This window comes from Macrobrachium nipponense, chromosome 20, assembly GCF_015104395.2.
Source record: "Macrobrachium nipponense isolate FS-2020 chromosome 20, ASM1510439v2, whole genome shotgun sequence".
Lineage (NCBI taxonomy): Eukaryota > Metazoa > Arthropoda > Malacostraca > Decapoda > Palaemonidae > Macrobrachium > Macrobrachium nipponense.
In genome coordinates this window covers 16,656,282-16,676,538 of record NC_061089.1, presented here as the reverse complement: position 1 = coordinate 16,676,538, position 20,257 = coordinate 16,656,282, and the positions used below count along the sequence as shown (strand labels likewise).

The 20,257-nt window shown below is 50.5% G+C and overlaps 1 protein-coding gene across 7 annotated transcripts in view; it reads right to left on the bottom strand.

Moving 5' to 3' along the window:
- The window catches only part of LOC135222513 (zinc finger SWIM domain-containing protein 8 homolog), a 334,079-nt gene that overhangs the window by 95,527 nt on the left and 218,295 nt on the right, over positions 1 to 20,257 (bottom strand). For 4 of the 7 annotated variants that reach the window (XM_064260601.1, XM_064260624.1, XM_064260608.1 and 1 more), the window contains exons 14-17: positions 17,584 to 17,829; positions 16,662 to 16,795; positions 16,271 to 16,525; positions 8,805 to 8,952 (exon numbers count right to left, since the gene is read on the bottom strand). In XM_064260601.1, coding sequence (XP_064116671.1) covers positions 8,805 to 8,952; positions 16,271 to 16,525; positions 16,662 to 16,795; positions 17,584 to 17,829 — 783 coding nt within the window. The remainder of the gene's footprint in view (positions 1 to 8,804; positions 8,953 to 16,270; positions 16,526 to 16,661; positions 16,796 to 17,583; positions 17,830 to 20,257) is intronic. The other 3 variants (XM_064260617.1, XM_064260630.1, XM_064260636.1) reach the window with 3 other exon arrangements.

Sequence of the window (20,257 nt, the reverse complement as noted above, 5' to 3'; positions counted from 1 at the left end):
GAGGGCGCTTGGCAGGAGTAAGATGCCTGCTGCTAGCCTGAGTCCTGCCAGGAGAGGCGCTTGCGTCCCTTAAAGGGCGCCTGGAAGGAGTAAGGCGCCTGCTGCTAACTAGGATCTTGTCAGGCTCCTGGCGCCTGCCAGGAGAGGAGCTTGCGTCCTTTAGGGAGTGCCTGGAAGGAGTAAGGCGCCTGTTGCTAACCTGGGTCTTGCCATGATCCTGGTGCCTGCCAGGAGAGGTGCTTACGTCCCTTAGAGGGCGCCTGGAAGGAGTAAGGCGCCTGCTGTTCCCTTGGATCTTGCCATGATCCTGGCGCCTGCCAGGAGAGGCGCTTGAGTCCCTCAGAGGGCGCCTGGAAGGAGTAAGGCGCTTACTGCTAACTCGGATCCTGTCAGAATCGAGGAGCCTCTCAGGCTCCTGGCGCCTGCAAGGAGAGGGGCTTCTGTTCATTGGAGAGCGCCTGGTTGGAGTACGGCGCCTGCTGCTTCCTTGGAACTTGCCATGATCCTGGCGCCTGCCAGGAGAGGCACTTGAGTCCCTTACAGGGCGCCTGGAAGGAGTAAGGCGCTTACTGCTAACTTGGATACTGTCAGAATTGAGGAGCCTCTCAGGCTCCTGGCGCCTGTCAGGAGAGGCGCTTCCGTCCCGCGATGCACTACTGGAAGGTCGCTTGGAAGAGGAGGGGTGCTTGCTCGAAGAAGAGCGCCTGACAGAAGTAGAAGGGCGTCTGTGAAGCATGGAGATACTGGAAGCAGAGAGCTTCGCTGGAGAGGAGCACCTGCCAGGAGAGGGACGCCTGCTGCTGTCCGAGTGTACGCTAGAAGCAGGACGCTTTACAGAGCTCTTGACTGGTAGGGAGACATCCTTCCTGCGCGACGCGCCCTTGGAAAAAGAGCCTACTAGAGCTGATAACTGCTCCTGGAGGCCTACCAGGAATCTCTTCGTAGATTCCTGCACTCCTTCCGGAGAGGACTCGGGGGGGATCTACGAGCTCTCTTCTTCTCTGAAGGAGAATACTCTGGAAAGGGCTCCGGGCTAGAGTCCAAGGCGTCTACTCTAGGCAGCTTCCAGGCTCTCTTCAGGGGGCGCGACTTCATAGCGGAACTCCAACTGCGCCTGGGTGAAGACGAATCAAACTCCGAGAAACACTTCCTCAGGATGCCTTTCCTGTGGCTCTCCAAGGCAGCCTGGGACGAATCAATAGGACCTGCCGAAGGGACGCCTGACCGTTGGGGATACTCTACATCCTCCTTGCGGCTGTCGACATTCCTCCTCCCCTGGTCTTGGGAGTTTGGAAGCGGTCTAGGCCTAGGGGCAATGCGGAGTCGGTCAGACGCCCCCTCCACTGCACTGGGGACACTGCACATATCACAGTCCTTACCTTTGTTTTCCATCGCAAGCAGCTGCGACTGCAAGTTCCGGATGTAGGCCTTCATAGCAGCCATTTCCGAAGACGAATCCTTAGGTTCGCTGCTGGGGGAAGGGGCTGAAACTATATTAGAGGCAGGAGAAACTAAGTTACTGTTAGGATCTAAATCCTGATCATAAGAGCAGGACCTACTGGAGCTTCTAACGGAAGCCTTCCTAACTCTATCCTTCTCCAATTTTCTAATATATGATGCCAAACTCTTCCATTCCTGCTCAGTCAAACTCTCACATTCAACACAGGTGTTATTAACAGAGCATTCATTCCCCCAACACCTTACACAAATAGTGTGAGGGTCTACCGAAGCTTTCGGTAGCCTCACCTTACACTCCTCTTTCATACACACTCTAAACACAGGTGTCACATTAATATCAGACATAATGACAGAATATACCTATCCAAATTAAAAAAATGGTCCACAAAAAGCGTATGCCAATGCAAAGATCAATTAACGTCACCAAAGGTCAATCCAAAAAGATCCTCAGCAAGCGAGAAGAATTTCAAGCAGGAGGAACCAACAACAGATGTTGTCATAACCGGCGACAGAGAAAATCTGATTAGAAAACGGGAATGGTTCCTAGTCCCGCCACCCAGCGGCGGGAATGGTAGATCACCTGACCTACCTGTTACGTGTGCCGTGAGTTTTGAATTCTGTCGGGACGTCAGAGACTATAGCTAAGTATATATCTGCCGGGGAAGTTGCATGTACAAAACTAGCAAACAAGAACTTTTTCCTATTGCAAGAGGCAATATGAAGCATGGGTTGTCTCTTGTTGGCTTCCACTTCCCCCCCCTTGTTGGGGGAAGTGGTGGATAATCGCTCCTATCCCTACTGAAAGGGATAGGATGGGGCTCGGTCGAGTAGCTTACCTGCATCGCCTCCTGATCCAGCGTAGTGACGACCGCGTCCCTCTGCCCACAGGTAGAGGGAGAGAAAACGATAGGGAAGAGAAGGCCAGTCACATTCTCATTCACCTATCCCTTCATGCAGTCACACAAGGATGCGATGCTGTTCTGTCCGCTTGGGTGCTGGGTAAGCTACACAACGTGTTGAGCAGCCACCACGGGTCCTAAGGAACAAGTGTCCAAGGACCTGTGGGCTATATCCTGAAGGTAGAAGGAGGTGCAGGTGGTCTGGTTGGACCAGACTCCTGTCTTCAGTACCTGCGCCACGGAGAAGTTCTTGCGGAACGCAAGGGAAGGACCAATATCTCTGACTTCATGGGCTCTCGGACGAAGGGTACGGATGTCATCGCTACCATCAGCTTTGTACGCCCTCGTGATCACCTCACGCAGCCAGAAAGAAAGAGTGTTCCTGTATACTTCTTTCTTCGTCATCCCGGTGCTAACAAAGAGGCATCGACACTCAGGCCTGAGGTGCTGAGTTCTCTTCAGATAGCGCCATAGCGCCCTCACAGGACAAAGCAGCATCTCATCCGAAGGATTCTGAGTCTTTGCTACGAAGTTCGGTACGAAATCGAGCGTCACAAATCCCCATCCCCTGGATGCTTGACGTCAAGGGAAAAGCCATGAAGTTCCCCTACTCGGAGGGAAAGAAGGGAATAGTCGCGATGACCTATCCCTCTTTCTCGGCATAATCTTCGGTCATGTCCAGTACCTATACTGGTCTATCCGTCTGCAGTGAAGTCTCTCGCGGTCTCGTACCCCACTGCGGCGAAGTCTCTCCGTCTCCGTAGTGGATAGGACACCGACACTCCATGGGTGTCAATGGTATGGGTACTAGAACCAGCTAGTAGGACAAAGTAATGATTGATCTGGAACAACCGAACTAAGTCCACAGCATAGCTCGTAACAGACTTGGACGCTTCGATAGCTGCCGACTGACTGCGTTCGGTTGTGTAAGGCAAGCTGTCCAAGCATCCGAGCATAGTCACGTGACCCTCGCCTTTAAAGGGGTATGCCAAGAGACCATACAAATCGTCTATGTGTTGCCACCGATGCCGAAAGGCGAGGTGATGATTCTCCCAAGGCATGTGCCCAAAAGGCGAAAGTCAATTGCATTCTAGAGACCGAGGTCCTTGATGGCAAGACAGAAGTTCTCATAGTAGTAGTTGAATCTCAGCTAAGGAGAAACAACACTATGCGCCGTTGAAGACGAAGGCGGAAGGTGAATGCAGACCTATGTCTTCACAGCCGAATCGAGAGAAGTAATTCTCAAGATTCTGAACCTGTGCTTACAAAGGACTGAAATCGCTAAACCGCTATTTCATTGCTGTTCGGTGAGAAGTCGTAGTTGCAATGAAAGTGGAGCGCTTTTCAGTAATGGAAACACAGGGATGTACTGCCTGAAGAACCGCTTCTCAAGGGCTGAATCATCATCATCTTCTTTCAGGTTATCCAGGGAGGACATATATATACTTGGAAGTAGAGCTGGCAGGGCGGGGAACAGGCGATGTCTTCCGTTATACATCTACAATTCGGGGTGAACAATGAACAATTGCACACCTACGAATACGAGATATATTTAGAAGACAAACTCAGATGTCTAAAGAAATCATTCCGCATTATCGCAGCGGCAGGTGCAATGCAGGACTAGGTTACACACTTCTGTTACTGTGCAGTAAACAGGAGATATCTCTGTCTGAAAATTCTCGCAATGTCCAAGGCGATGCAGTAGAGATGGTCATTCACGTATGCGAGAATCCCAACCAACCAGAGACCTAAGTCTGTGATTGTCGGGCAGAGATACGGTTCGGTAGTCAATCATTGTAGAGGAGAGACATAAACCGACCGTGCATCTCGGAGAGCCAGCTGGTACTGGGCTGCGGCAAGCAGCCCAATACACCGCTAGCTCTCGCTCACTCATCATCCTGAGTTGCCAGGAAATCCATTCCAAGAAGGAATGCGTTCGGCTAGAACCATCGAGCACTAAAAATACGCTCGAGCATTTGCATTTAAACGAAACGGATTTCGGTGAATACAAAAGCTGAGGTGGTGGTGTTGTAACAATACCATAAGTATCTCAAAATTGAAACTGGTAACTCCTGGGAGGTTGCAGGCAGTCCCGAGTTGCAGTTCAATTAAGAAGATACTATTCGTCTCGGTCACAATTCGTAGAGTTAACTACGGTATGTGCCTACACCTCGGACAATTCAACTAATTAACAGTCATGTCGAGAGGGCAATATACGAAGTATATTTGTAGGTTCCTGTACAAAGACCTCCATCCTAAATTCTTTTCCATTCGAGGAATGAGAATAAGGACTGGAAGCCGACACCCTTCATTCTCTAATGAAGAGAGTGAAGGAGAAGTTTTCCCGGAAGAAAGACTTCAATGGTGATGACATGATACCGAAGACGATATTTCAAGCCAAACTGGATGTTCCCGTCCGTTCTTCTCTATCCCAGGGTTGGCCGCCTACTGTGAGATATTCTTCCTTCAGCAGCAGTGCTTCTTCCAAACGCTAGAAATTCCAGGAATTCGAGCATTCGGCGAGATTCCCGATTATCGTAGTAACAATTATCTGGGATTCTCGTCTAGTCCACTCTGGGCCGTGTTTCGCCCAAGTGTTTGCAGATCATAGAAAACCAAAAAACACTGAGAGTGCTAGAAATTCTGGAGAATTCTAAGTGCTCATCGAAACCCCCACCGAATTCGTCAGGCGATCATCGGTTGGTGGTCCTCCCGATTCCCATAGAAATCGAGGATGAGGCAGGATCCTTCCTCAACGACAGGGACTTACGTTCGGTAGGACCTGAAGGTCACCCAAGGAACGCAGTCCCCAACGTGGAATCCTATGGAGAACGCTCTGCAGGATCCCTCTCCTTTCCTTCGTAACCGTAGGGAGAGAGGGAATGGGGAGGAAGATTGGATACTCACTCGCCTTCCCAGCGGAACTAGCAGTTGGAGAAGCGAGTACGAGCAGCCATCACATTGCGGTGATGGCTGCTCAGAGTCTGGGAAAACATTACCGTTAGGAGAAAACATTTTCCCGAGGAGGGTTACGAACTCGTACTGAAGGCTAAGCGTCTGCCGCCACCGTGACCATCATCTGGGTAGGGCTGAGCGAGCACCTGACAGGAGAGAGCCGATACCGTCCTCCGATGCATCCCAGTCCTCGTCGAGGCCGAAACCTCTCAAGAGGACCAAAGGGAGAGCGCGCCCTGTTCTCTTGAGTGCGTGGTCCAGACGGACCGACACGTGAACAGTGGTGATGGTCCCTCCCAGAGTCTGGGAAGCGTCATTCGTCCTTGTCAGCCCCACCACGATCTTCTCCAACCACTTGAGCGAGGATCTATTGGTCCCAAGACCGAACCAGGCACGTGGCCATATCGTAAGAAAAGCATTCCTCACGGTCACTCCTGTTCGCCTCATTCCTCCCGGTGTAGCCTGAGGAGGTTGAAGGGACAGGTGAGGGAGAACTAGTAGGCTGGGAGGACTGTAGGCGATTGAGCTGCAGGTCTGGACCAGCGGCTTCTTGCGGAGAAACGCTGGACCAAGGAACGGGTTAACCTATTTGGGCGGCATCGGATCCTCGGATGGCACGTAGAATTTTCTGTCGCAGTAGAGGAGGAGGAAGTAGCTAGACGACCTGCCAGACCGAAGCGAACCCTCCTGTCCGGAGACGAGCGAGTCCACCTGGCCTAGTACTGAGTCGGCCAGTTCCGATCGCGGCAGACCCACCGTTGCCCTTGGTTCCTTTTTAGGCCCCAAGAACGACTTGAGCCGGGACATGGGCTCAGAAGGTGGGAGCAGCGATCCTTCCCCGAGGTGGTCGTGCTGACGAATCAGCGCAATGACCTCAGCAAAATTCCTTTGGATCTCAGGAGTGACCACATCTTGAGGAGTAGGACCGTCAAACCCCTCCAGCAAGGACGACTCCTGAGACCCTCCTCCTTCAGAAGGAGGAACAGCGACAGACCCCTCCCGGTCTCCTCCTGCCACTTGCGCATACGACCTGGTCGATCCGAGTACCGTGCCTGGCACATAGGGCGTCGTGGCGGGATCGTGAGGGGCGTGCTCCTTGTTGCCTCGCCCTTCCCGGTGTAACCTGAGGAAGTTGAAGGAACAGGAGAGGAAGACCTGATGCTCCCCCCTCGCTCACCGGCAGAACCAGTGAGCTTGGGGGGCTGCAGGTGATCGCCAACCCGCGGTGGCGATCGAGCTGCAGGCCTGGTCCACCGCTCCCCTGGAGCGAGCAGCTGGACCGAGAACAGCGGTCCCAGTCCCGTGCATCAGAGGAGCTGCTGCTGGTCCCCCTATCCGTCCAGTCCAGGTGGGGGCAGCGGTCAGGGGACCTGCAGAGACCACTGTCGCGGTGGGACCGGTGCCTGTTCTCACGGCGCATTGAAATGCTGGGACCAGCCGAGGCTGGTTCCTGCGATCGAGGGGACCTCTTACCAGCCTCAGCCCGTGGCCGGTCTAGGACTGTCACAGCAACCCTGGTAACCAGCTGGTCGCTATGAGAGCAATCGCTGGCCTGGAGAGTCACCTGAGCGGTTCTCACCAGCCTTCCTCTCCGCGCCTTGGTCCTGGCGCCGAGCGAACTCGGACGCCTGAGCCTTGGCTGCACGGTCGCCCTCGGGAGACAGTACACTCGGTACCTCTCGCGAACGAGAGGCCGAGCCGGAACCTGATGTAGCGGCAGCGCCCCTAGCACCAGGCGAGGAAGTACCGGTGTTAGCCGGTACCCCTCTGGTCCCCGTCTTCTTCTTCCTTGCGGAAGGAGACAGGCCCCGCTCCTGAAGAAGCAGGAGGACCAGCAGAAGAAAACCCCGTCCCACCGAAGTGAGACAGGGCCTTAGAAGTTCCCGAGGGAGCCTTCTTAGGGGGGAGGAGGCAGCCTTCTTCTTCCTCGGCTTGGAAGCCTTGGAAGTCGAAGGGGAAGAGGCAGCAGGCGACAAAAAAGAACGACGACGACACCTTCCTCTTCGTCAGGTCCCTCAGGACAGACGTCAGGTCCTCCATCCAGGATGGAGCTGGGGCTGCTCAGCAACAGGGCCCGGCTGCACTTGTCCGGAAGGACCAGCGACTGGGGCAGCAACACCACGGGCTGGGACGACGTCGGCAGGTGCAGGAGCAGCAGGTACGGCAGGCAGGTCAGGTACAGCAGGAGACGGGGCAGCAGCCAGCGACATCCTGGGTACCGGCGGCAGGTCCAGGGGCGAGCTCTTCAGGCATAGGCAGGGGCTGGCAGCACGAAGAACCCGGGAGGGGGAGGCAGGCCTCTCCTCAGCACGGCAGCGATCGGGCCCTGCACAGCGGCCGTCGGAGTCACTGACATCACGTGCAGGGTGTAGACCAGGTGAAGAGGCTTGGCATGCCCTGGAGCCCCAGCAACACCCGCACCCGGCCGAGGTTGTCGCCCGCAGCAGGAGCACCTGAGGAAGCAACAGTTGGGTGATTAGGAGGGGTTTCCCCTCGTGCGAGGGGGGGGAGCCCCACCCCGAGCGAACGGAAGACCCCGAATACAAATGCACGTCGGAGCACCTCGCTCCCTCCTCTACGCTCGACAGATTGGGCGAAGAGAAGGACCGAGAAACCACCCCCGAAGGGGAAGGCGCCATATGCGGGAGCTGAGCCAGGGGCAGGAAAGAAGAGGAAGTGTCCGTAACCAAGGGAGTCGCCCGAGAGCTTTCCAACGACTCCTTGGCAGGTCTACGCTTCCTCCTACCCTTGTACAGCACCCACTGCACCTCCGACCAAGTCACACAAATATTACATGGCTCGGTCCGAGGGGATTCACGCCCCCGCACACAGGACATGAGGATCTATCTTGGGGAAAGAGCGAAGACCCCACACTTGCGGCCCTCCACATCAGGGCAAACTCTGCGGCTGATGGGGGGGCGCGGGGATAGCTCCATTGCACGAGAATCCATAATCAATGTAATAAAAAGTAATAAAGAAAGTCACGTACTTACAATACACTTTCACTACACTGACAAACAAAGTTGAGAAACAGCACACAACCAAAGCATACGACAATGAAGCGGGCAGAGAGCGATGACGAACACGTCCTCCACCAACGCGGCCGAAAGCAAAAGTGATTCTTCACCTCCCAGTCGCACGGCACGCGCACTGTCGGACAAGCAGTTAACTACCGAACTCCCTTGTTTGAAGCTTACGACCGTTCCAGCTGCCGATGGTTTGTATTACGTATCGGAACAAACAGTATATTTATAGGTATACATATGTACGATAGGTATCGACAGTTAAACCTATTAGTCCATCTTAATGAGGGTTGAATGTATACTATTTACAAAATGCACTACATCATTTATCCTAATTACCTCAAATTAAAATAAACTGAAAGAAAATGAATGGAAAATTGAGTGAAATCAGAATTGTATATAAGATGAAAGAACTTGACAAAAAGAACTCCTCATGGTAAGAACCCGAGGTAAAAATAAACCAACTTACTTGTTATCCAAGAGACGTGTGATGAATATGTTCTTGACAGCCAGTTTGGGCTAACACAATTATGCAAGCCAAGTGCATATAACCCAATTTGGAAAGCACACATGTGAAGTGGCCGATGAGGACCACGATGGTTTTGAGAACTGCTTGGCTGTTGAAAATAAGTTTATAAAATTTTGAAAATAGTGTTGTGCAATTCTTAAAAGTCAACTCTTGGTACCAATTATACAATATGCAATGAAGTATTGAGATTAATGACATGCTTGAGTAAAGCAAAATTCAAAACCCCTTATTTAGATATTTCATATAAAAACAAATAAGTGTAATCAATTAACTTCAGGTATATCAAGCAAACCTGGCCTTTAGGAATCCATTAAACACATCTGGCAATTATTACAAAATCACAATTTGTCCCAAATTGTATTTTTCCTAACTATACAAACCTGAGGTCCTTTAACAATAGGAATGTAACTTAGCGGCAGCTGGAACCGGTCGTAAGCTTCGAACAAGGGGGTTCGGTAGTTAACTACTTGTCCGGCAGTCAGCGGACCGCGCAACTGAGAGGAGAGGAGTCACTTTGCTTAAGGCCCAGGAAAAAACAGAGTGAGGGGTGGCATGAGGTGGGACTATGTGTAAAGGACCTCAGGTTTGTATAGTTAGGAAAAATACAATTTTCAACAAATTGTGATTTGTTCTGATATGTATACAAACCATCTGTTCTTTAACAATAGGAAGACTCATTGGTGGGTGGAATCTGAGTCTTATGAACAGACTGGTGTTCGTCCAACCTTGATTCCCTCCCTGGTCATAAGAGCAGAGGGAGGGATCCTAGCCTCTGCCCAGCTGATCGGGGTGTACACCGCAGGATCAGTGGCCAGACCTCTGGACCAAATGTACAAGAGGGAGGCAAGCGTACTTCTTATAAATTGCAAGCAAGAAATAGTTCCTACTTCAAAAGCAAATATGAAATTATGGGTTTGTCTCTTGTTCGCTTCCCCCCCCCCCCCCTCTTGAAGGGGAGTGGTGGATAACCGCACCTATCCCTACTGAAAGGGATAGGATGGAGCTCGGTCGAGTAGCTTAACTGCATCTACTCCCTGTCCAGTGTAGTGACGACCGAAGCCCGCTGCCCAAAGGTAGAGGGGAAGAAAAGAGGAAGAAAAGAAGCCTGTCACACTCTTTCACTCGTCCATTCATGCAGTCACACAGGGATGCGATGCTGTTGTCTGTTCGGGTGCTGGGTAAGCTACACAACTTGTTGAGCAGCCACCACGGGTCCCAAGGAAAAGGTGTCCAAGGACCTGTGGGCGATATCCCGAAGGAAGTAAAGGTGGTCTGGTTGGCCCAAACCCCTGCCTTCAGAACCTGTGCCACGGAGAAGTTCTTGCGGAACGCAAGGGTTGGACCAATACCTCTGACTTCGTGGGCTCTCGGACAAAGGGTACCAGTGTTGTCACTAACATTTGCGTCGTACGCCCTCCTGATCACCTCATGCAGCCAGAAAGAAAGTGTTCTTGGGTACCTCTTTCTTTGTAGCCCCGGTGCTAACTAAGAGGTGTCGACACTCAGGCCTGAGGTGGCGAGTTCTCTTCAGATAGTGCCATAGCGCCCTCACAAGACAAAGCAGCATCTCATCTGCATCGTTATCGGTGAAGTCCTTCAGGGAGGGGATCGTGAAAGACTCGAACCGGTTGTCAGGGACTGAAGGATTCTGAGTCTTCGCTACGAAGTCCTGGACGAAATTGAGCGTCACAGATCCCCATCCCCTGGAATGTTTAACATTGAAGGAAAGAACATGAAATTCCCCTACTCTCTTCACCGATGCCAGGGCCAGCAGGAAGAGGGTCTTGAGGGTCAGATCCCTGTCTGACGACTCTCAGAGTGGCTCGAAGGGTCTTCGAGTCAAACTCCTAAGAATGAGAGTCACATCCCACCCCGGGGGCCTGAGTTCCCTGGGTGGGCAATAACTCTCGAAGCTCTTCATAAGGAGGGAGATCTCGAAGGAAGGGGAGATTATCCACTCCCCACAGCATAAGGACTAGGGCCAGGGCGGCTCTGTAGCCTTTAACTGCGGAGACGGAGAGGAGCTTCTCTTTGCGAAGGAAGATGAGGAAATCCACTACCTGCTGAAGAGTGGCTCAGAAGACAGACCACTTTCCCTGGTATACAGCTGCAGAGGACTGTCTGAAGTACCCAGCCATCTCTGTTGCTGCTTGACGAGAAAAGCCTCTTGCTCGCAAGAGATAGTGGATAACAGCCAGCCGTGAAGACACAGGGACCGAACCGACCGGTGGTACCGCTCTACGTGTGGCTGGCACAGGAGGTTGTGCCAAGGGGGAATCTCTCTCGGTGCTTCGGCGAGCAGAACCAGCAGGTCCGGATACCAAACGGCCTGAGGCCACTTGGGCACCACCAGAATCATCCGGAGATTCACGGTGACCAACACCCTGCTGATCACTTTGCGAATCAGACAAAATGGGGGAAAGGCATAGACGAAGATGTTGTCCCACGGGTGTTGAAGAGCGTCCTTTGCAGCTGCCCATGGGTCCGGCACAACGGAGTAGAAAACCTGGAGTTTTCTGTTGTGCCGTGTGAACGCCCCCACAGGTTGAAGAGCCTTTCCGCCACGTCTGGGTGAAGGGACCACTCGGTTTCTATCACCTGATTCCGACGGCTGTGCTTGTCTGCTACTACTCTCCTCTTGCCTGGAACGTAGCGGGGTGACAGCTCTAACGAGTGTGCCACAGCCCACTCGTGCACCTGCAACGTCAAATGATGCAACGGGAGGGACACTAGGCCCCTGTTTGTTGATGTACGCCACTACTGTGGTGTTGTCGCTCATCAACACCACTGAGTGTCCCATCAGACAGTCCTGGAATTCTTGGAGAGCGAGGAACGCTGCCTTGAGCTCCAGGACATTGATGTGAAGGTGCTTGTCGTGACGATCCCACACACCCCCAGCCAGCAACTCCTCCAGGTGTGTGTGTGTGTGTGTGTGTGTGTGTGTGTGTGTGTGTGTGTGTGTGTGTGTGTGCAAAGAGGCACTCCTCTTATGAGGTTCCCATTGTCCAGCCACCAGGCTACGTCCTGCCTCACCTCCTCCATGAGACACACGGGGAAGTACAGTGGGTCTCTTGCCTGTGACCAACTCTCCCTTAGTCTCTACTGAAGAGACCGCAGGTGAAGACGCCAGTGAGGGACTAACTTCTCTAGAGACGACAGGTGACCGACCACGACCTGCCACTGCTGACCTGGCTGCTCCTGTAGGGACAGGAACCGTCTGGCTGCCTCCCTGAACCTGCTGATCCGTGAGTCTGCGGGGAAGACTCGCCCTGCTACCGTATCAATCAGCACACCCAGGTACTTCATCCTCCGCTTGGGCTTGAGATCTAACTTCTCGAAATTCGCTACGATCCCGAGATTGCGGCAGAATTCGAGGAGTCGATCCTTGTCCTGTAGCAACTGCGAGAGGGAGCACGCCAGGACCAACCAATCATCGAGATACCTCAGAAGACGTATTCCTACCGAGTGGGCCCAAGCCGACACCAGAGTGAACACTCGCGTGAACACCTGTGGGGCGGTTGAGACACCGAAACAAAGCGCCCTGAACTGGTACACCGTCCCGTCGAAGATGAAGGGGAGGTACTACCTGGAGGACTGATGGATGGGTATCTGGAAATACACATCCTTCAGATCCATAGAAAGCATGAAGTCATTCTCCCTGATGGACTCGTGCACTGAACGTGCTACTTCCATCGTGAACCAAGTATGGCGAACGAATTGGTTCAAGGGAGAGAGATCTATCACCGGGCGCCAGTCCCCCAAGGACTTCTCCACCAGGAAAAGTCGACTGTAGAAGACTGATCCCATACGGTCTCCACAGCTTGTATGCTCAGCATGGCTTCTACTTCCTGCCGAAGCGCCACGTCCTTGGCCAAACCAGGAACATACGTTTGTAGATGGACCAGGTTGGAGGTGAGGGGTGGCCTAGACTCGAAGGGTAGTAAATATCCCTCCCGAAGGACGTTTACTATCCAGGTCTCTGCTGCGTAGCGCTGCCAAGTTGCCCAATGGCTCGCCAGGCACACCCCCAACTTCCGGCAGCAGGTGAGGGGGGAACGCCGTCCTTAGCGTTGCCGTCCCTAGCGTTTCCCTCCTCTCTTTGACTTCTTCCTGGCTTCTCCTCGAGAGAAGGAGGGCTGGTTATGGTCGCTCCTTACAGTTGAAGTCGAAGGCAGAGTCTTTCCTCTCTGCTTCGACGAAGCAATCGTATTAGCTGCAGAGGAAGCGTTAGCTAAACTCTTGAGTTTAGCCGCAGTAGCTCAAGGCAGCCCAGCCACCTGCGAGACTGCCTGGTGGACTAGACAGTCACTGTCGTCAGTGAGCCGTTGTTCCACCTCAGCGTCCACCATCTCTCTGGGGAAGAGAGGAGGAACTCCACACCGGTCCGTTGTGAAGACCCAAGGCTGCCTCGTGCCCTGCCAACCTGGTTACTCGAGTGAGGACAGCGTCCCTATGCCTCAGAACCAGGTTGGCCCACAGGTTGGCCGTCTGGTGGGCCAGGTAGGAGATAGCCCTACCTCCAGACTGGCACAGTCTCACGAAAGCCGGGTCCCCCTTCAGGAGTGATGTTTCCCGAAGAGGCCGCGACCTTAAACACTGTGAGGGACCACAGGTCTATCCAGGAGACTGCTTGGAATGCTGCCATGGCAGTCAATTCCAATGCAAGTGCCTCTTGCTGCAAGAACCAGAGGTTCTCTGACAGCAGGTGATGAAAAGACACCTCCGGAGTTAGCCTAGCTAGCTGCTTGGGCGGCAGAGGGTCCTCCGATGGCACGTTAAAGCGCCTCTGTCACGGTAGAGGTGGGGGAAGGAGCTTGGATGACCTGCTGGACCGAAGCGAACCCTCCTGTCCGAAGACGAGAGCGTTCACCTGGCTCAACACACTGTCGGCCAAGACTGATCGCGGCAAACCCACTGTTATCCTGGGTTCCTTTTTGGGTCCCCAGAACGACTCCAACCCAAAATGTAGGCTAGAAAGGTGGGAGCGGCGATCCTTTCCCAAGGTCGTTGTGCTGATGAATCAGCGCAATAACCTCGGTGAATGACCTCTGGATCTCAGGAGTGACTGCGTCTTGCGGAGACAGACTGTCCAGCGATAATGCCTCCCGAGACCCTCCTCCTTTCACAGGAGGAACCACAACAGACCCCTCATGGTCTCCTCCTGCCACTTGCGCGTATGATCTGGTCGGTCCCAGGACTGTGCCAGGTTCGGAGGGCCTCGTGGCAGGATCGCGAGGAGCGCGCGCCTCGCTCTTCCCGGTGTAACCCAAGGAAGTTGAAGGGATAGGAGAGGAAGACCTGACGCTCCCCCCTCGCCCACCGGCAGATCCGGTGTGCTGGAGGGGTTGCAGATGCTCGTCAACCCGCGGTGGCGATCGAGCTGCAGGCCTGGCCGCGCGGCTCTCCCAGGGAGAGCGGCTAGACCAAGAACAGCGTCAACGGTCCTGAGCGTCCCAAGAGCTGCTGCTTGTCCCCCTATCCGACCGGTCCCGGTGGGAGCGGCGGTCAGGGGACCGGCAGAGTCCGCTGTTGCGGTGGGAGCGAGGCCTGTCCTCATGCTGCTTGGGCTGGTCCAGGCGACCGAGGGGACTGCTTCCTCGCCTCAGCCCGCAGCCGGTCTGGGACCGTCACGTCAACCCTGCGTACCGGTGGCTCACCACGAGAGCGATCGCTGGCCTGGTGGGAGTCACCTGGGCGACTCCCACCAGTCTTCTACTCCGTGCCTGGATCCAGGCGCCGAGCGAACTCAGTTGCCTGGGTCTTGGCTGCACGGTCACCCGCGGGTGACCGTACACTCAGTACCTCTCGCGAACAAGAGGCGGAGACGGTACCTGGCGTCGAGGCAAAACCTCTGGCACCAGGCGAGGAGGTACCGGTGTCAGCCGGTACTCCTCTGGTTCCCGTCTTCTTCTTCCTTGTGGAAGGAGAGACGGGCCCCATTCCCGAAGGAACAGGAGGACCAGCAGAAGTCCCAACCATCCCACCAGAGTGAGACGGACCCTTAGAGGTCTCAGAACGAGACTTCTTAGGGGGGGAAGAGGCTACCTTCTTCTTCTTCTTCGGCTGTGGGGCCTTAAAAGTCAAAGGGGAAGCGGCGGCAGCAGACAACGACGACACCTTCATCTTCCTCCTCTTCTTCAGGCTGGAGCAAGAGCGGCAAAACCAGAAAACCAGGAGGCGGCGTCACGACCATCCTCTGTACACCTGGCAGCGGCGCCTGCACAGCAGCTGTCGGGGTTACCATAGACACTTGTTGTGTACATACCAGGTGAGGAGGAGCAACGTAACCCGGCGTAGACACTGTAGTCGTGGTTGTCGTCACCAGGCCATGGGTTACCAGCCTGGTCCCCCTCGCAAGATGACCCAGGAGCCCCTGAATGCTCGGTGTCCCCTGGAGGCCCAGCGAGTACCAGACCCGACCGAGATCATCCCCCGTGGCAGGCAAAGCTGAAGAAGAAAGGGATGGGTTAGTGGGGGGGGGGGGGGGGTCTTCCCCTCACACGGGGAGGGGAGGGGGGGGGGGGAGATTCCCACCCTGAGCGAACGGAAGACCCTGAGTAACTGGACGTCGGGGTACCTCGCTCCCTCCTCTACACTCAACTGATCGAGGGAAGAGAAGGAGCAAGAAACTCTCCCGGAGCCATACGCGGGAGCTGAGATGGAGGGAGAAAAGAAGACGTGTCTGTAACCAAGGGAGTAACAGGAAAACCCTCCGATGACTCCCTGGCCAGCTTGCGCGGTTTCTTCCTCCCTTCATAACGCTCCCACTGCTCCTCCGACCACACAATAACAGGGCTTGGCACGAGAGATTCACGCCCTCGGCACCGAGCACTTAACTCGTGAGGATCAACCTCATACAGGGATCGAAAGGGCCCACACTTACAGCCATCCACACCAAGCCCCAATCTGCGGCTGATGGGGGGTGCCTGTCTCTCTCTCTCTCTCTCTCTCCGGCTCTCGGGAATCCAGAATCACGAGACAATCACAATAATAATAAAATAACCAGGTACTCATGTTATATTGACACAAGCACACTAGTAATAGAGTGTGTAATTTCTTCACCAAATGAAGGAAAGAACCAAGCACACGACGAAGCGGGCAGAGCGGCGAACAACACGTCTATCACCCAGCGCGGCCGAAAGCAAAGTGACTTCTCTCCTCTCAGTCGCGCAGTCCGCCGACTACCGAACAAGCAGTCAACTACCGAACCCCCTTGTTTGAAGCTTACGACCGGTTACAGCTGCCGCTAAGTTACATTCCTATTGTTAAAGGACCGAGGGTTTGTATACATATCGGAACAAATGTTAAAGCTTAGTAAAGGCAGAGACACACACCAGTTTGGCTTCCTCTGACAACTGTGGTCTACTTTTACATAGATCAGTAATCTGACTGAACTTTAGATTTACCTGGGTGAATAAAGATGTACTGCTATTACCACCAGCTCTGTTCAAAACTGTTTTTGCCAATTCAAACATGAAATATGCACTAGCTTCTGAGGGCTGATTAGGTACTGTTGGATATGCTCTTTTGCCCTTGAAGCGTACGCCTTTTCCATATGCTGGCTGGGGTCTTGGTTGAGCAGTTGTACTTTCAGGAGTAGGTTGAGATACTGGTTGAATTAAGGGGAAGCCAAGAGGAGGAGACTCAACTGGTTTATTTGTCTGTAAATAAAAAGTGAAAAATTAACGACAAATTGTTATGGCAAATTTACCAATAGTATATCACTGGTTGTAATGTATAACATAAGGCATACAAATGCATACAGTTTTTACAAACATTTTACATTTCTATAATTACCTCTAGACTACATATCTTATCACCACTCGAGGAAGATCCTACACTATCGGAAGAATTGCCAGAAGAACCAGAATCTGAGCCAGGTCCTGCTGATTTTATCCAAGCTATAAGGTTGTCACGGGTATGGTAGAGACCTGTCAAAGTTATGATTTCTGGACTAAACAAAGTTTGGAAAATTAAAACATCTATAGGTCAAAGAAACCTTAGCTTCAGACTGTCCCCAAAAATATTCATTTTATAAAACACTATAAAATAAAATTTCTGCAGGTATTAAATTTACAATTCAGAAAAAGGATATTAACTTGTTAATTTTCTATATTTTGTCGTAAAGAATCAAAACAAACAAGGATAGTCCTCGATTTAGCCCCTTTAGTTTAATTTAGCATTACATAAACAAAATCCTTAGCTTCCACAGGGCAGTCTTGTATAGGGTGCTCACTATACTGCACCTAGTTGGGTACTCTTATAGGAGTCCCATCCAGCAGCTGTTCTCTTTAACTTCTACCTTCATCCAATTTAACCCCTTACTTTAACAACAAACTATTCCAGCAAGCCTTATGATAAACAAACCCTTCGGGCAAGCCCTATTAGAATCCTGAAATGTAACGGTTAAAATTCTACAGCATCACTTTGGCCCCAGCCACACTGCTTTGTGCTTTTATTTTTCATGTTTCCCCCCTTCACTTGCGTAAGATACCCTCGAAGTTCAATCATAATCTATAATTTATATGCAAAATGCATCACAATTAATAATGTAACCTGACAAAAAAAATTATATTAAAGATGTAACTAAGCAGCTACTATATATGTTATTTACTCTCATCATCATCAATGTCTACTAAATTTGTCGCCATCGTGCTCCCTATTTGTGATACGTTTATAAATTCAAATTCAAGCGAATGCTTTTATAAATCATCATCACCTTCTACAACTGCTGAGGTAGTCTGGTGTGAACGGTTTGGCATTCGCTTTTTTCTGCTTTTGCCTGCAGCCGCACACTTCTCCTCCCATGCCTTATAGTCATCTTCCCAGCTGGGACTTTCACCCTCTTCTCCTTCCAAAAACCTTGATGAAGAAGCACCTCCCTTGGATCTTGCACCACCAACAGGTTGTGAAGGAGACAGGCTCAAGCGACTTACAGTACCTTCAATGTCAGACGCTATGGTTCCTGAAGATAAAGTAGGAATTTGCTTCATTGAGCTCCTGCTCTATGATCTGCTTAGCATAGATATGCTACACTCAAAAATTCTGAACACTTTATACAAAAATTTTTGTAACTTTTGACTCCAAACTTTCTTATCAACAGCACTTAAAACATATATCATGTTTCAAGAAAACTAGGTACTATAATCTTTGTAATGTTTTCTTTATCTAAAGATGTAAGAGGTACCAATCCCACGTTTCAGATCTTTCCATCCCCTAATACTGGCTTTTTTTCTCCTGTCTGGATGCCAGCAGTTTCCATGGGTCTTGAAACAAGATCATAAGAAGAGGTAGATTACCTTTTCCCAATACGTAGTGGTAATTGTGAATTAGGCCATAGCTAGAAGATATCCTCTTTGATCCCCTTCTACAAGTTTTTATTTCAACAGGGAACTAGCACCATAGTACAGTCCAACCTCTTAAATCTGGCACTCTGTGGTCTGGAAACTCCCATGATCCGGGACATTTTAGAATCGGCCGCCAATAGCTCTTGAGGGGCTATAGTGTGGTGGCGCCACACTTTCAGCTTTCAAATTTTTCCAATTTCAGAATCAAAGCTTGCTCCATAAATACACAAGCACAGTTTATTTCCAATGCAAATATTCTGTGAAACTCCAAAATATGCAGCAAACAAAAGAATTGTAATTTGCATATTTACTTCTGTATCATATGATCATAAAAATTTTGTCCAAAGACATGATTTTATCATATACATTGTGTATAGTGCAAGATGTAATTTCAGCATATTATACTATGCTAGTCTTTCTGTGCCACTGATAATGCATGTCATATCTGAGTTAGTTTTGAACTAAGAAAGAGGCCTGTAAGCAAAAGTTCATTAGGCTAAAAGCGAATCTTTATACATTAAATCAGGCATACCAACCTTGTGACTTTTCTAAGACTTCATTATTATTTCTTATTACAGGCATTCCCTGGTTATCAGCGGACTCGGTTAATGGCGATCCAGTTTTATGGAGCTTGTCTAGCACCACAAAGTCGGCGATTTATGGCACCATAGCAGGCTGAGTTTCGGTTATCAGCGCCACAAGGTGCCAATAAGAGAGTTAAGGCGACATAACATACCTAACAGAAGCACCATTAACCATTATCAGGGCCATTAACTGAAACTCAGTGCCACAAATCGCCAAGTTTCAGTTAAGGGCATTTTTCACTTAGCACCCACCTAAGAACGGAACCTCCCCCACCGATAACCGGGGACTGCCCCTATATAATTAATAACCACTTACTACTATGTGCAGGAGACTCATAAATAACAACAAGGACTGAAAAAAATAATCAAATCGAGAAACAGCCATTTTCTTTATCTCAGTAACCTTAACTAACGCATATTTATTAAGGGTTGTCTTACAGCTGGTGACTTGTTAAAAATTTTCTCATTTTCAATGGTGACTTCCATAAATAAGAATAATATAAATCTTTATTTATCCTTCATGCAATGGAGAGGAAAGTGCTATGAAAGTATGCCACAAAATTTTGGAAAAGGCAAAGTAACATCTGATACTGGCAAAATCACTCCTTTACTTCACTTATTTACTGCATTTATAAATACACCAATTAGCATTTTTAACCCAGCTCCGATAATAATAATAATAATAATAATAATAATAATAATAATAATAATAATAATAATAATAATAAAATGCATTTCATTTAGAAACTAATGGCAGTGTGATGTCAGTAAGATGCAATCAGCTGATGATTTTAAGAATGTAAACATTACAAGAATGCAAATGGCACTTGATTGCTATGTTCATAAATTACAATACAATAATATGGCAATAATGCATTATGTATAATTGCATACAATACGTAAAATGACATTTTTATAATAAAATCAAGTTTTATTTATACTTCCCGTAATTACATAGCCAAGAGTTTCACTCGCTCAGCAGCTAAATTTTGAAATTCGCGGGTCGTGCTAGTTTTCTTTGTTTTGGGTAGGTACCAATGACCACCGCCCACTTTCGGGGAGAGAGAGGAACTTGGCACAGACCTCAGTTCATTTCATACCCCTTAATGTCCATGCAAGGGGACGGAGGAAGGGCTCTTACCATGTACTTACTGGGTAAGTATAAATAAAACCTAATTTTATCATAAAAATTAAATTTTTATAATAAAATAGTTTTATATATATATCCCCAGTAATTACATAGTTACAGTTTTCCACATACGGCAGCCTAAATTCAAATTTAGTGGGTAGTGCTTCAACTGCTCAGTGTAGGTAAACAGTGCTGCCCCTAACAGCAATACAGTGGTCCCCCCGTATTCGCGGGGGATGCGTACCAGACCCCCCCGTGAATAGTTAGAATCCGCGAATGTTTGGAACCTCTATAAAAACGCTAAAAACAGCCTATTTTGTTAGTTAAAACTTA